The sequence below is a fragment of the Nelusetta ayraudi genome, unplaced genomic scaffold (genome assembly GCF_046127955.1).
Source record: "Nelusetta ayraudi isolate G7.1 ecotype Tasmania unplaced genomic scaffold, CSIRO-AGI_Nayr_v1 ptg000111l, whole genome shotgun sequence".
NCBI classification, from domain to species: domain Eukaryota; kingdom Metazoa; phylum Chordata; class Actinopteri; order Tetraodontiformes; family Monacanthidae; genus Nelusetta; species Nelusetta ayraudi.
Genome location: NW_027466161.1, coordinates 5,001 through 18,635, shown reverse-complemented (window position 1 = coordinate 18,635; position 13,635 = coordinate 5,001). Strand labels below are relative to the sequence as shown.

General features: G+C 49.6%; 1 protein-coding gene across 1 annotated transcript in view; it reads right to left on the bottom strand.

The window, feature by feature from the left end:
• Positions 1 to 63: 63 nt before the first annotated feature.
• LOC142903527 (genetic suppressor element 1-like) overlaps positions 64 to 13,635 on the bottom strand; it is a 16,146-nt gene continuing 2,574 nt past the window's right edge. The window contains exons 3-15 of the mRNA XM_076049210.1: positions 11,272 to 11,444; positions 10,599 to 10,802; positions 10,303 to 10,461; positions 9,096 to 9,415; positions 7,071 to 7,383; positions 5,606 to 6,198; positions 5,401 to 5,513; positions 4,377 to 4,662; positions 3,568 to 3,681; positions 3,105 to 3,467; positions 2,349 to 2,705; positions 1,884 to 1,987; positions 64 to 1,769 (exon numbers count right to left, since the gene is read on the bottom strand). Coding sequence (XP_075905325.1) covers positions 1,632 to 1,769; positions 1,884 to 1,987; positions 2,349 to 2,705; positions 3,105 to 3,467; positions 3,568 to 3,681; positions 4,377 to 4,662; positions 5,401 to 5,513; positions 5,606 to 6,198; positions 7,071 to 7,383; positions 9,096 to 9,415; positions 10,303 to 10,461; positions 10,599 to 10,802; positions 11,272 to 11,444 — 3,237 coding nt within the window. The 3' untranslated portion in view covers positions 64 to 1,631. The remainder of the gene's footprint in view (positions 1,770 to 1,883; positions 1,988 to 2,348; positions 2,706 to 3,104; positions 3,468 to 3,567; positions 3,682 to 4,376; positions 4,663 to 5,400; positions 5,514 to 5,605; positions 6,199 to 7,070; positions 7,384 to 9,095; positions 9,416 to 10,302; positions 10,462 to 10,598; positions 10,803 to 11,271; positions 11,445 to 13,635) is intronic.

Genomic DNA, 13,635 nt, shown 5'->3' with positions numbered 1-13,635 from the left:
TTCAGATACTGCGGCAGCAGTAGCCCATATTTAATGAAGAGAAACTCAAACTCAAACAAGCATGGCAATGATCAACAAACAGCTTTTGCAAATATTTTAATGTAAATTTCCATTAGAATTTACATCCATAAATGTTAATAAATAATTCACAATTATACATCCCAAATAATACATTACATAACAACTGATTAACAAATTTGCAGGATTTCACAGAGTTTGTTGAGGAGACTTGAACAGGTGTCACAGGAAGTCGCTTCAGGATTATAATGTGTGCTGTACTTTGTGCTTGTCAGAATCAATCCAGGGATTTTCTTATTCAGCAAAATAAAATGTCAGCCTTGTAAAAAAAAAAAAAAAAAAGAAGGAAAGAAAGAAAAACGTCATTAAAAAAGAGAAGGTGTTTCGCAGTTGTTTTAGAATTTTCCACAGGGGCGTAGCAATATTTTCTGAATCTACAGGACTTTTCATAGAAAGACAGAATTTATTTTTCTTTTACATCAAGATAAAATAGTTTGGGCACAATCTTTAAATAAATAAGAATATTTTGGCCTCTTTTTGCTTTTCCAGCAACATTATTCATGCCACAATAATAGAATATATTTAATAATATATTTAGAATTTTGGCCATGTGACTTAAAGCACTTTATTGGGCAAAACAAATGAGGAAATTGATGAAGATAGTTTGATAACTGGGCTGACATTTGCAGTTGTGTCTTACATTCCTCGTGCATCCTGGTCACATCCCCCAACAAACAGTTTTTGACGCCACATTTTTCAAACACAAGTGTCCTAAACATATTTCCAAATTCTATTTCAAAACATTTTTATTCTGACCAGCAGCAATCCAAATTTATGGCTTCCCACAATAACAAGATAAAACTTAGAAAATTCTTCATCTATGACCAATGAAAACATATTTTACCTCAACAAAAAATGTTACCATTATTTAGATAGTATTTTTCAGAGGTTTTTTTTTCTTCTTTTGATCCTCTGCGAAGCCTTTGCCAGCAGAGAAACGTCTTCATCCGTCAAGTGCGATGCTCAGTAGACAGAAAAACATGACCCGCAGAGGACAATCAAGTATTTCCTCCAATTTGCTTTTCAAGTGCGTCTTATCAAGTTTTAAGGCCTGAGGTGTGCTTTGATTCCTCGTCTCGAATTTCACACTTCAAGTATTAACCCGAGAATGAAATCCCCATGAAGTGACCACGGCACGCTCTAAGTCTTTTCCTCCACTGCAGTCCCGACGGGCTACAGAGTTTAGGGGTGGAGCATCTCATTAGCATGGTTCAATAAAGTTTCAGCGATATATTTTTTTTATTTTTTTTTAACATCTTATGAACTTAGTGGTGGAAAGCCCTTGAAGACATTTCAGGTGGGAGCAGGAGTGGCTGGTCACTCTGATGAGCATGCTGTTCCAACCCCAGTGCTGTAGCTATATGATGGCCAAGCTTTTTAATGAGACAGAGATGACAGGAGAAGAAGTGAAGATAAGAAAGACGAGCGCTGGCTCCTTGCAGTGGCTGGAGGGCGGAGGGTTGCCAGGTTTCCAGCGCCGCTCCGACCCGACCCGCCGCGTGGTGTCGTGTCGCCGCTCAGGGAGGACCGTGCCAGAGGACCGGCGCTGGAGGTCACCTCGGCGCGTGGCCGTTGAGCTGGCCTCTGCCCCACTGCATGTTGGGTAGTGTCAAACACCTTCTGAAGTGCTCCAGCTGGGCCTGCAGCCTCTCTCTCTCCTCCCGCACTTGCTGCCTCTGACTCATCAGCTCCTGACAGATTCCAGAGGGGAACAAGGTTCTAGTTAGACGGGGCAAAACTGCACAGTGACATTAAGTGTATGCAAATGTGCCGATGAAGGCCCGCGGCTGTGATCTCACACTTACCCCCATGGTAAGAGAGAGCTGCTCTGCTGTCCTGGTTAGGTTATAGTTCTGGACTTCAAGTCTTTTGCACTGAGTGTGGAGAACCTGCCTCTCTATACTCCATTCTGTGCACACAAACGTACGCGCAAATGAGTGATCTTGTTATTCTTTCCATTATGCCAAATAAATGGGCGTCTAGTAATTATTCAATGTTTATCCATAGCCAAATATTAATCACAGTTTTTTTTTAGAATCAGGAGTAATACATATAGAGAATTTGCAACTATATACAGCAAGTAAAGCCTTAGTGTTGCTGTGCCTTCTAGAAATTAGCCTGAAATAACATGTTTTAAACAGCTGACAGAATGTGATTTCATACCAACTCAGCTATTTGCAGCTTTTCAAATAAACATTTTACATTTACACTAAATTAAATTCTTAGAAAAAACAGTTCTGGCAAACAGCTTTTCAGACCCGTCAACTCACCATCGGCGTACTCCTGGTAGGCCTCGAAAATGGCTTCAATGCCGTGCCAGCGTCTGGGCGCCTCCTCCGTGGCCTCCTCTTCCTCCTCCTCTTCCTCCTCACACGACTCCTCCTCGTCCTCATCAGACAGGTTCTCCTGAGAGCCCGCGGTGGTCGTGCTGGCTGCAGGTGGGAAGTGCAGGTGATTGCCGTTGAGGTGTGCGTGCTGTGGGACCTGGTGGTGGAGGAGGAGGTGGTGGTGGGGGTGGTGGTGGTGGTGGTGGTGGTGGAGGTGGTTTGAATTCTTCGGCTGAGAGATGCTGTGAGGCAGCGAGCGCTCAGCTTTCACACTGGCCTCAGGTGTGCAATTTGACACTCCTGGAAGAATGCAGTGAGACAAAAAAAGAGCAGCGTCAGGGAGTGCAGCCGTTTTTTATTGCACTGGCCAGCAAAAGAGAAAAGGCAGGGCAGTATATAAAATCACCACTAGGTGGCAGAGTATTGCCGTTTTAAATATAATGGATAGGCGTTTTTCAACCGCTGTGCGACCGTGAGATAATGTCAGGTTGGCCGTGAAAAATGATCCAATATCACTTAATTGGTCTGAAAAAAATAGGCTAAAAAATGTCATTTAATAATACTTTTGGTTGGTGGTGTGCCATGGGATTTTTTTTAAATTCTTATTATTTTTTTCATTTTAAAAAATGAGCCGTGGCTCAAAAACCAAAAGTAGAAAAAGCGAAAAGCAGTTGGCCCAGCGGGAGCCGAGTGTCCAACCTTTGCTCTGCAGCATGCTGTGCGTGGACTGCAGCACGGCCTGGTGGAAGTGCTGAGCGAAGGACTCCGGCGTGAACCTCTCCAGGGGCCGAGTGCGGCCGTTCTGCACGGGGCCGGGCTCTTTCTTCAGCGGCGAGGCCAGGGAGCTGCTCTGGAGGACCTGCTGCTTCCTGTTGGACTCCACCAACTCGGCCTTGTCGTGATGGGCCAGAGGTGGAGGAGGAGCAGCGTGGGCAGCGCGCGCCTCACCGGAGGGTCTGAGCACGTCGCTGTGCAGGAGGCGCTTGGGCTTATGCAAGTAGGGAGGGGAGGGGCTGGGGGAGTCTGGGTACGGGTGTCCGTTTGACTGGCACGGCAAAGGAGCTGTTTGGTTTTGGGGGGGGGGGGGTCGCCAGAAAGGAATTTGTATTAGAAAGAGGTTCATTTGATTGGCCTGCGTGTGTTTCTGTGGCGTGAATCTCACCGTCTGCAGGAGCAGGAGGACTGCTGGACACAGGCAGGGGATTATAGCGCAGCGTGTCCAGAGTCACGGTCTTCCTCTGGATGGCCTTCAGCAGCTCCGCCGTCCTCTCCTTATCTACAGAGGGGGAGGAACAAAGGCAGCGTCTGGCATTCGTATTCGAGAGCGCGGCTTGAAATACAGAGAGACTCCAGAAAACGGAGGGGGAAAAGGTCACAAAACCAGGGGCTGAAATTTATTGGCGGTACAGTCGGTGGAAAGAAGAAAAATACTCAGTGATGTTAATGTTCATCCACAATGATGATAACAGAATTGTGTGTCTTTGAGGAGTGTGAGCAGAAAATGTGTCAAACAGAAGAGCGATAACAGAAATAAAAATGAAACGCCGGCAGACCGGTGGACAGAATGTTAAAGATTTCCAATTTTTAACAGGGATTTTAACAATTTCTTGAAATTTTTAATTTGTCCCGTAAAAGGCATTATTTGCTCGCCAAACAAAAAACCTTATCAATCATAAGAACTCTCTCATGCTGCATGTTGTGATATTGCATCCATGGTTGACAGAACGACCCAAAGCCCGTCTTTGGTGCTCGTGGCGTCGACTTCTGTGTTTACATCACAGATTATCAAATCAGTTCCAACAACTCGGAGCTGCTCGCACACTTTAACGACGCCGCATTTAGACGGGAGACAAAAAAAACAAAAAAAAAACTCACAACGTTTATTTTCACGGGGAGTCGCGGCGCCGAGCGCGAAGAAGAAAAGCAGCGTGTGGCGTTGAAAGTGTTTGTGGGTAATTAACGGCTCGCTACCTCTCCTCTGCTGCGGGCTGACGTGGGAGAGCTGGAACATAAGGAGGAAGTCCTTCTTCTGGTCCAGTCCGGGCCCGCCGTCCATCTGCTCGGCCGTGTACGGGGTGGCGAGGGGGGCCGCCGGCGCCGAGGGGGGGGCCGCCTTCCTCTTGGCCTGCGCGGCGGCGGGCGGCGGGGACACGCTGCGCTCCCGCAGCATCCTCCTCCTCTTCCTCCTCTTCCTCGCCAGGAGCTCGTCGCGGTGGGCCAGCGTGGTCAGACCGCACACACGCAGGAAGTCCACTTTCTGGCGAGGGAAGACGGCGCCAGGCGTTCAGGAAGGTGAACATCACCGTATTACAGGCCGGTGACACCAGCACACACCACCAGTACTGTTACGATAACGAATGCACGCCAATGACCTCAGGTTGTACATCTGTGCCGTGCTGCACTCCTCGCAATGTGCAGTATTCTTTATTCCTCTATTTAAATATTTTTAAATGTCTAACATACAAATGCACAGAAATGCACAGAAATATCCCTGATGAATGTGAATCCCTTGTCTGTTTGTTTGTGTATATGAATATAAGTATATATACATGTGTGTGTATGTATGTGTGTGTGTAGGTGTGTAGGTGGGGTTATCTTGACAACTTTCTACATTTTTATTTAATTTCTAGTCATGTCGCCAATGTGTCCAAATATTTGACTGGCAGTGTATATCTATATATATATATATGTCTATATCTATATATTTATACATGTATATATCTATAGCCACATATTTCCACTTTGTTATTGATTGATTTATTATCAGCTCCCTCAGTTGTACATAGTGTAAATACTTTGTATTGCAGTGAGCAGATTGTAGTTCTCTTTGCACTGAATGGGTTTGCCCACAATTTCCTGCATAAAGATTCTGATTCCAAATATCACAATAAAACAAGAATAAAGCTGTGCACGTTGTGACATGCGCCCTGTGCCCTGCGGTGTGTGTGTGTGTGTGTGTGTGTGTGTGTGAGTGTGAGTGTGAGTGTGTGTTTACCTCGGAGGACGTGTCCAGTTTGAGTGGCGGCTGCTCCGTCACCCTCCTCAGGTGAGCTCTCACCTCGTCCTCGTCGCTCTCGTCGTACGACTCGTCCAGCTCGTAGTAGTAACCTGAGCAGAGGAGAGCACCCACCGTTACCGAACGCTCCCTCCGGTGGGGGGTGGAGTAGGGGTGGGGGTCGGACCATCGGGTGGGGACTCACCTCCCTCCCTGGCCTCCCTCCTCTTTTTCTCCTCCAGGTCCAGCTTGCTGAGCAGGCGGCGGTGCTGCTGCAGCACCTCATCGTACACCAGCGTGGTGGCGGGCGGCTGGGTGGGAAGCTCCCTCAGCACAGCCGGAGAGGCAGCCAGGCTCCCTGGGGCGGGGGGGTTGGAGGTCAGGCAGGGCCTGTGGTGCAGGCTGCTGCCGCCGTGCTGCCGGTGGAAGAGGCCCTGAGCCGCTCTGCACCAGGGGCCTCGGTCCAGCGGCGCGGCGGCCCCCTGGAGGGACGCCAACCTCTCCGGGACCTCCTGCCCCCCCCTCCTGCTCCCGTCCTCCAGCTTGTCGCCCCAGCTCAGGGGGGCTCGCTCGCTCCTGGTCAGGCTGGGAGGGGGGCGGCTGGGCGGGGTGGGGGGGTTGACTTTCCTGCGGGAGTCTGCGGGGGTGTCGACCAGGGCGGCCGGGTTCCACAGGGTGGTGGGGGGCGGCGGCGGCGGCGGCGGGTGGTGGGGACCCTTGGGGGAGATGAGGGGAGGCGGAGCACCCAGGCTGGGGGCCACGTCCTTGCTGCCCTGGCTGTGATGGACCGAACCGGTCCTGGTAGTGGGAAAAAAACACACAAGGGAGGAAGTGAGAGGTCTGACAGCGGAGCAGGAGACACAGAGTGAATCTTTTAGTGGGGGCAGAGCCGTGCGTGAGCAGCATTTACATAATCACCCCCTGCCTCCACTTCCAGTCTATGCAGGCAACGGAAGCAGGAGGGTGTGGAGGGAGGAGGGTGATGGGGGGGGGGGGGGGATCCTCCTCACCCCCTGGTGGCAAAGCAAATCTGCATACTGGGGTTGGTGTGTAGTTCAAGCTGGAGGAACGCTACTGAAGCGGCAGCGACAATCAGTCCAACCCTCTACTAAATAGATTGGTTCATGTTGAGGACCTGGTCGGCCCGGCCCGCATGAGTCAGTGTCTCCAGAAGAAGCAGGAGACACTGGCACAAAACTCACAGACACATGAAGTGATGCCACTTTCTATCACTCAAACCTGCACAACATGACCAGTGAAGTGAGTGAAATACAGTTCAATAAAATGAGTGATGGGTGACATGGAGGTTGTGGGTTCGATTCCGGGCCTTGGGCCTATCTGTGAGGAGTTTGCATGTTCTCCCTGGGTGACACCCTGCACCAGTGGGATACACAGAGACAGACAACTCAGAGTTCCCAGTTCACCTCACAGGCGTGGGTTTGGACTGCGTGAGGAAGCTGGAGAAGCTCGAGAGAAACCAGCAGACACAGGGAGAACCTGCAAACTCCATGATGGTCACTGAGGTGATCAATTGAAAAACACGTTTTGGAGAAGAGGCAACGCTCCAATGAGGGAAACCAAAGAACCCAGAGCTGCAGGTTTCAGCTCTAGAGTCACACCTGCAACTGCCAGTGAAAAGTCAAAGCGCATGCATTTAAATCCATGTTCACCTTTGGGTGTCTCTCCTGAGCACGTCCGTGCCTTTGGCGGGCGACCTGAGGCTGAGCTCCATCAGGCTGTCCCTCTCCTGCGGCCGCTGCCTGGAGAACCAGGCCGACTCGCTGCTCCTCTGAGTCATCATGGAGGCTGCCAGGGCTGCCTGAGTGCCCCCGCTGGCAGCCGCGTGATGTTTCCCAAGGTGAGAAGGCACCAAGCTGGGCACTGGGTGAGGGATGACACCCCTGGAGGAGTTAAGGCCGGGCTGCAGGCTCAGAGGTTTAGGAGCTGGGAAGCCTGCTGGGTGCTCGGAATCCTTGGCTTTGTCTGGAAGAAACAGCAAGGAGAAAAACACAACCATTGTTTGATATAATTGTGATGTTGTTGGAAAATTGCTGTTTTTTTTTTTAATGCACCCTGCATTGCATGGGTTGCTTCAATCAGATTTTATATTTTAATAAAATCAAGTTTATACGTATGTACATGTTGTAATGAAATACAAAAGGTTCTATGTTGCTAATAGTTCTTCCACTGACCAATTTGGGGAGAAAATGGAAACCAAAGAAGCTCCCATAGAACATGTAATATACTGCGTTAGTCAATGTAGTTGTGTACTGTAAGCGATAACGCTGAGGCACAGAAGTGGAAGGTTCCGCTCGAGTCGCCGGGTCAACACATGTATTAGCAGTTTGGGTTTTAACGTCAAACGTATCGACAACATTTTCAAGTTCTGGACCAAAGTGATGAGAAGACACATTTGAGAAACACTTTTTCATTTCCAGCTATTCAAAAACCTCTTTAAGGAAAAAAAAAAATGCATTAATGAGTCAATCTCATCTAAATCTAATCTCAGCGGATGAGGTCCCACTCCGCTCAGGATCTGTGCGACTATTTGTGTTCTGGTTAAATCCCTCCTGCGCCGTCAAAAAGGCTCCTTGTCCTCCGACAAGCGGCACTTTGCTCCAGCCTGGGTGGGCCACCGGAGTGGAGACACCAGAGTGGAGCCTCCACGCCTTGATCCCCCTCACTGATGCAACTGATTCAACTGAGCAAACTTTGGGCCAGATCCACAAAGCCACGGCCCGGCTCTCCTCCGATCCACAGAGGGGACGCAAAGGTGAAAAGCGGCGGAAGCTGTGCCGAGTCGCAGGTAGCTGCAGGTAGCTGCAGGTAGCTGCAGCGCTGCGTCAGACTCATATGAATGTATTTAAATTAGTCATGATGCGCAAAATGACCCCCCCCCCTTCCCTCCTGCTCTGCAAATATGCCTCATTGCAAACAGCGGCAGATCCACAAAGAGTTTGCACTCACGTCTGCAAGTGATTTGACGTAAACAGCGCCAGCCACAACCAGGCGCAGTGTTTCTGGTGTCAGAGCCGCTCTCTGTGTACAGTACCACCCAGATAATTAGAATCTCATGAAAAGGTTGTTGTATTTGCCCATGTCTGAACTCTTCTGAGCCGACCCAAGACAGACTTTTTAAAGGCTCAGGACCCTTTTGAATGTGTTCTGGATTCCTTGGACTCTTTGAAGCTACAAAACTGTGAAGCTTTTCACAGTATTCTAATTTTCTGAGTTTGTGGGTTTGTGGTTTTAAAAAGCTGAAAATCTTAATCAGCAAAGTTACAACAAGGAACTGCTTGAGATGTCAATTTGCGTGTAATGGCTCAATCAAATTTGTTGCTTTCATCTTTTATGTTAAATTGCCAAAATAAAACAACTTTTACTTAATTTTTCGGGTAGTACCTGTATATAGAAAAAATATCTTATCAAATATAACATCAATATTTTTATTTATTTCTTTATTTATAAAGGACGCGAAACATTGATAAACCTGCACTCACTCGATCAGGCTCCATTCTCCATAATGCCATCTTTGAGGCTGTGTGTGTGTGTGTGTGTGTGTGTGTGTGTGTCTCAATCAATCAACTTTTATTTTTTGCACAGCGCTAAATCACAACCAAAGGCGTCTCAAAGCGCTTTGTGTGTGTGTGTGTGGGTGTGTATGTGTGTGTGTGTGTGTGTGTGTGTGTGTGTACCCAGTCTGGTGGGGGTCAGCCTCTCCCCGGGTCGGGCCCTGTCCTCCGGCGGCGCCCTGCAAGCCTGCAGCTCGGCCAGGTAGTGCCTCTCGGCCGCTCGCTCCATCTGCTGCTGCCTCTCCCTCTGCCTCTCCTTCTGTCTGTCCAGCTCGCGCTCGCGCTCACGCTCACGCTCACGCTCGCGCTCGCGCTCTCGGCCCCTCTCCTCCTCCCTCTCCCTCTCTCGCTCCAGCCCCGCCTCCCGCTCGCGCTCCCTCTCCTTCTCCCGCTCGCGCTCGTGCTGTCTCTCTCGCTGGCGGAGATCGTTCTCCATCTGCAGCCTGTGGGGGAGGTTGACAAGTAGGCGCGCACACACACACACACACAGTCACACACACAGACACACAAACATGCCCAAACACACACACGCAGAGGGGGAGAAGGTGAGAGATGCAACACCCAACATGAGGCAGATATTAACCACACACTGGTGAACCCCGCACAAACATTTGTGCTGGAGCCACACACACACACACACACACACACACACACACACACACACACACACAAGCTCTCTGCTTACCACAAGGAAAATAATCCATACACAGCATGACTGAGCAAGAGCAGATGAACACTTAATTGGTATCCACAGGAAAAAGGACACACACACACACACACACACACACACACAAACACACAACTAAACATATTCACCAGCAATCGATGTACACACACACACACACACACATACACACACACACACACACATAAAGGATATGCAGGCGCCATTACAGAGGCAGCCAATAAATACCTTCCATTTCCAACACAAACAATCCCATGGTGCATTGTGCCACCGGCTAATAATGTGTGTGTGGGAACGGAGAGACGGGCTCAGAGGAATGAAAGAAGGATGAAAAAAAGGCAACAAAAAAAGGATGTATGAATGGGATTTCACACGTGTGTGTGTGTGTGTGTTAGTTATGTGTACAGGCATGTGAGGGTGACCGTGTCTACATCCATGTGTGTGTGTGTGTGCTTCTGAAGGACAGTGTGTGTGTGTGTGTGTGTGTGTGACGAGACTATAGGAGGCACAGCGGGGTGTTTGCTAAAAATATCACACACTCAGCAACCTGGGCCCTCCCTGCAGAGAGAGATTACACAGGCCTGCAGACAGAGGAGGAGAGGAAGGAGGGATGGAGGGATGGAGGGATGGAGGGAGGAGAGTCACCTCTCTGCCAGCGCGGTGTGGCTCAGCTCCCCGGGGTAGCGGCCTCCAGGCAGGTGCAGGTGCAGCGCCGACGGGTGCAGAGGAGGGAAGGCGCCCCCTCCAGGCACAGAGTAGAACTGCGAGCGCAGTGCAGCGGAGAGACACAGGGATTCCTCCATCCTGTGATCAGAGGGGGCGACAGTGTTCACAGTGTGTGCTTAGGCTCAAAGTACCAATATCTGGTACAAGTGAAGGTACAGATTGAACTGCTTGACTCAAGTAAACGTAAGTACAGGTTCTAAAATGTACTTAGGTACCTGGGTAAGGACAGCGGGTGGTGCAGGTAGGCGGGGTGATAGTAGGCGGCGGCCGCTGCGGCGTGGGCGGCGGCGGCCGGGTCCAGGCTCAGCTGGAGAGAAGACAATCTGAGGTCGTCGGAGGTGGCGAAGGGTCGCAGCGCCCTCAGGTACTCCTCGGGAACGGCACCTGAAGGCACCACGGGGTGCATCTGTCCAGAGAGACTGCAGCAGCAGCAGCAGCAGCAGACCATGGTCAATATGGGGCAGGTGGAACTCAAGGAACTCAGGTCATTCAAGAACAAAACACCATCCAACTGGAACAATTTATCATCCACTTTAAATTCAAGCTTATCTTCATTTCATTTATTTTGTTTTCTTAAAACCACTGTTGCCTTCTGTTGCTCCAGGTGTTTAATTGTGATGCGTATTTACATTGCTATGTGTGCATATATGACTGGCATGTGTGTATATATATATATATATGTACTGTAACCACATTATTTTGAGAGGCTGTGATGTAATGTGATGTGATGGGCTGCAGGGGGGGCTGTGGAAGTTGGAGAGCAGTGTTGTAATGTAGGTCCTTGTGTTATTTGCATGTGGGACCTCCTAGAAAACGAGATGCTGCATCTGAAGGGGCTGAACTAAACTCTCGGGGTCGAGGGGTCAACGACCTCTGGGTGGGACCTACCTGAGGCTCTGGATCCTGGGGTCCTGCATGACGGAGCTGGGGGGGATGGCGAAGGAGGGATAGACGGAGGGGTGAGCAGGCGGGATGGGCGGGGTCCTCTTATCCTGCTGCTGCTGCTGGGGGTTGTCGGGGCCCAGCCGCTCTCGAGCCAGGCACTGGACGCTGGGCTCCACCTGAGGAGAGAGGGACGCAGTGTCGGTGTCACAGGTGTGAGAAAACTTTGTTGAGGAATCTCAATCTTTAAAATAAATGTATGAGTCAGTGTTGACAGCAGCAGTGGCCTCAATTAGTGAGTCTCAGTTATGATTTAAATGCTCCGGAAACTATGTTTTCCTCGACTAGGTCTCCTATATGAAGGTGGTGTTATGTGTTATGTGATTCTCCAGCTGTGGTGTCATATTGAGGTTGATATTAGGTGTATTAATAGGGTGGACTAACGTCACCTTAGGGTCGACTGACTGCATGGAGTTGGATCGAAGGTGAGCATAGAGAAGGTCGGGTGTGTGTGTGTGTGTGTTTGTGTGTGTGTGTGTGTGTGTGTGTGTGTGTGTGTGTGTGTGTGTGTGTGTGTGTGTGCGTGCGTGTAAACCTCTATTTGTGCATTTGAAGCTGTTTTTTTTGTCTCTGCACTTTTTCTTTGACAACTCTGCTTTGTTTGTTTTTAAATGCTTTGAAAACGTTGAACTTTTAATCATGCAAAGCACAATGAGTTGCCTTGTGTATGCAATGCGCTGTCTAAATAAAGCTGCCTTGCCTTGCCTTGCCTTTTACGGCCGGCAATTAAGCAACAGGAACAGATGCTCAACTTTAACTTTCACTGGTTTTCTATCTGCGCTCCCATTTCTACAGAATGCTCTATCAAATAAATGCCGGAGGACCAGACTTTGATTGTTCACTGAGGACTTCATTTCTGCCACGACACCACCTTCTCTCCTCCCTCCCTCCGTCCCTCCATCCATCCCTCCCTCTCCACCTCCTTGCACTGCACCCAGAGGCTTGGCAGAGTGGAAAAGTGGGACTCATGTGTCATAGCGGGTTAAGATCAAAGCTGAAAGACCAAAGAGGCTAATGTCTGGCGACTGTGTCTCTCCTCTTCGTGGCTTACTGTCTCCTGCACTAGCTGCACTAGCTGCATTAGCTGCATTAGCTGCACTAGCTGCATTAGCTGCATTAGCTGCACTAGCTGTGCTAGCTGCACTAGCTGCACTAGCTGCATTAGCTGCACTAGCTGCGCTAGCTGCATTAGCTGCACTAGCTGCATTAGCTGCACTAGTTGCATTAGCTGCATTAGCTGCACTAGCAGCACGAGCTGCATTAGCTGCACTAGCTGCACACACTCCACCTGCCACTGCACGGAGCACAACGGCAAGCCTCCAATCACACAATGATGGAGGAGGAAGAAATCAATAAAGGGAACTGATGGAACTTATAATAACTAACATATATATATATATAATTATTTACTATCGCAATGGTTATAAACGGTTTTCGACCAATGCCATTCAGATTTTGTTCCTGACTCAGAAGCTCCAGGAAAGAGAGAGAGAGAGAGAGAGAGAGAGAGAGAGAGAGAGAGCGAACATTTCACTTGGATGTGCAAAAAAAACAAAGTTGGAGGAGAGCAAACAGAGCAGCCATGTGAGCTCCTCCCTTAGCAGCAGCTGATCTGCTGGTGGTGGTGGTGGAGGAAATATTCCCACTTTGAACACATTTGAATACTTTTAAATGAATCGCTCATGGAAAGCACATTCAAACCAGGCTGCCCGCCTCTCTCTCTCTCTCTCTCGCTCTCTCTCTCTCTCCACCTCTCTCTCTCTCTCTCTCTCTCTCTCTCTGTGTCATCCTAGAGGTGCTTACTGAAGAGGCTCTGGAGGAGGAGAGCTGTCGCTGTCCTTGACCTTTGACCCCGCAGATTGTCGGCAGCCTCCAGAGGCGCCGTGAACGTACACAGGGAGTCGACTTGTTGTCTGTGTGTGTGTGTCTGTGTGTGTGTGTGTGTGTGTGTGTGTGTGAACACCGAATGTGTATGCAAAGCTTCCAAGTCCTCTATCTCTCTCTCCCTCCCTAAACATCTTCTTTATTTATTTTATTCTGTTTTCCTGACACCCCCATGGCCCCTCCCAAACCCTCCCACCCACCCACTCTGATTGGATGAATGGGAGGCCACAGACTGGCCTTTGTGACGGAGGTCGGGGGGGGCTCAACCCCGGCATTGTGTGAGAGGCCTGTTTCCTCGCTCCACCTTCAAATCCACTCACTCACAGACACACAGACACACACACGCGCACACACGCGCACACACACACACACACACACACACAAACGCACGCTGAAACCTCTTCAGATGCGAAGCCTTTTGTGGAT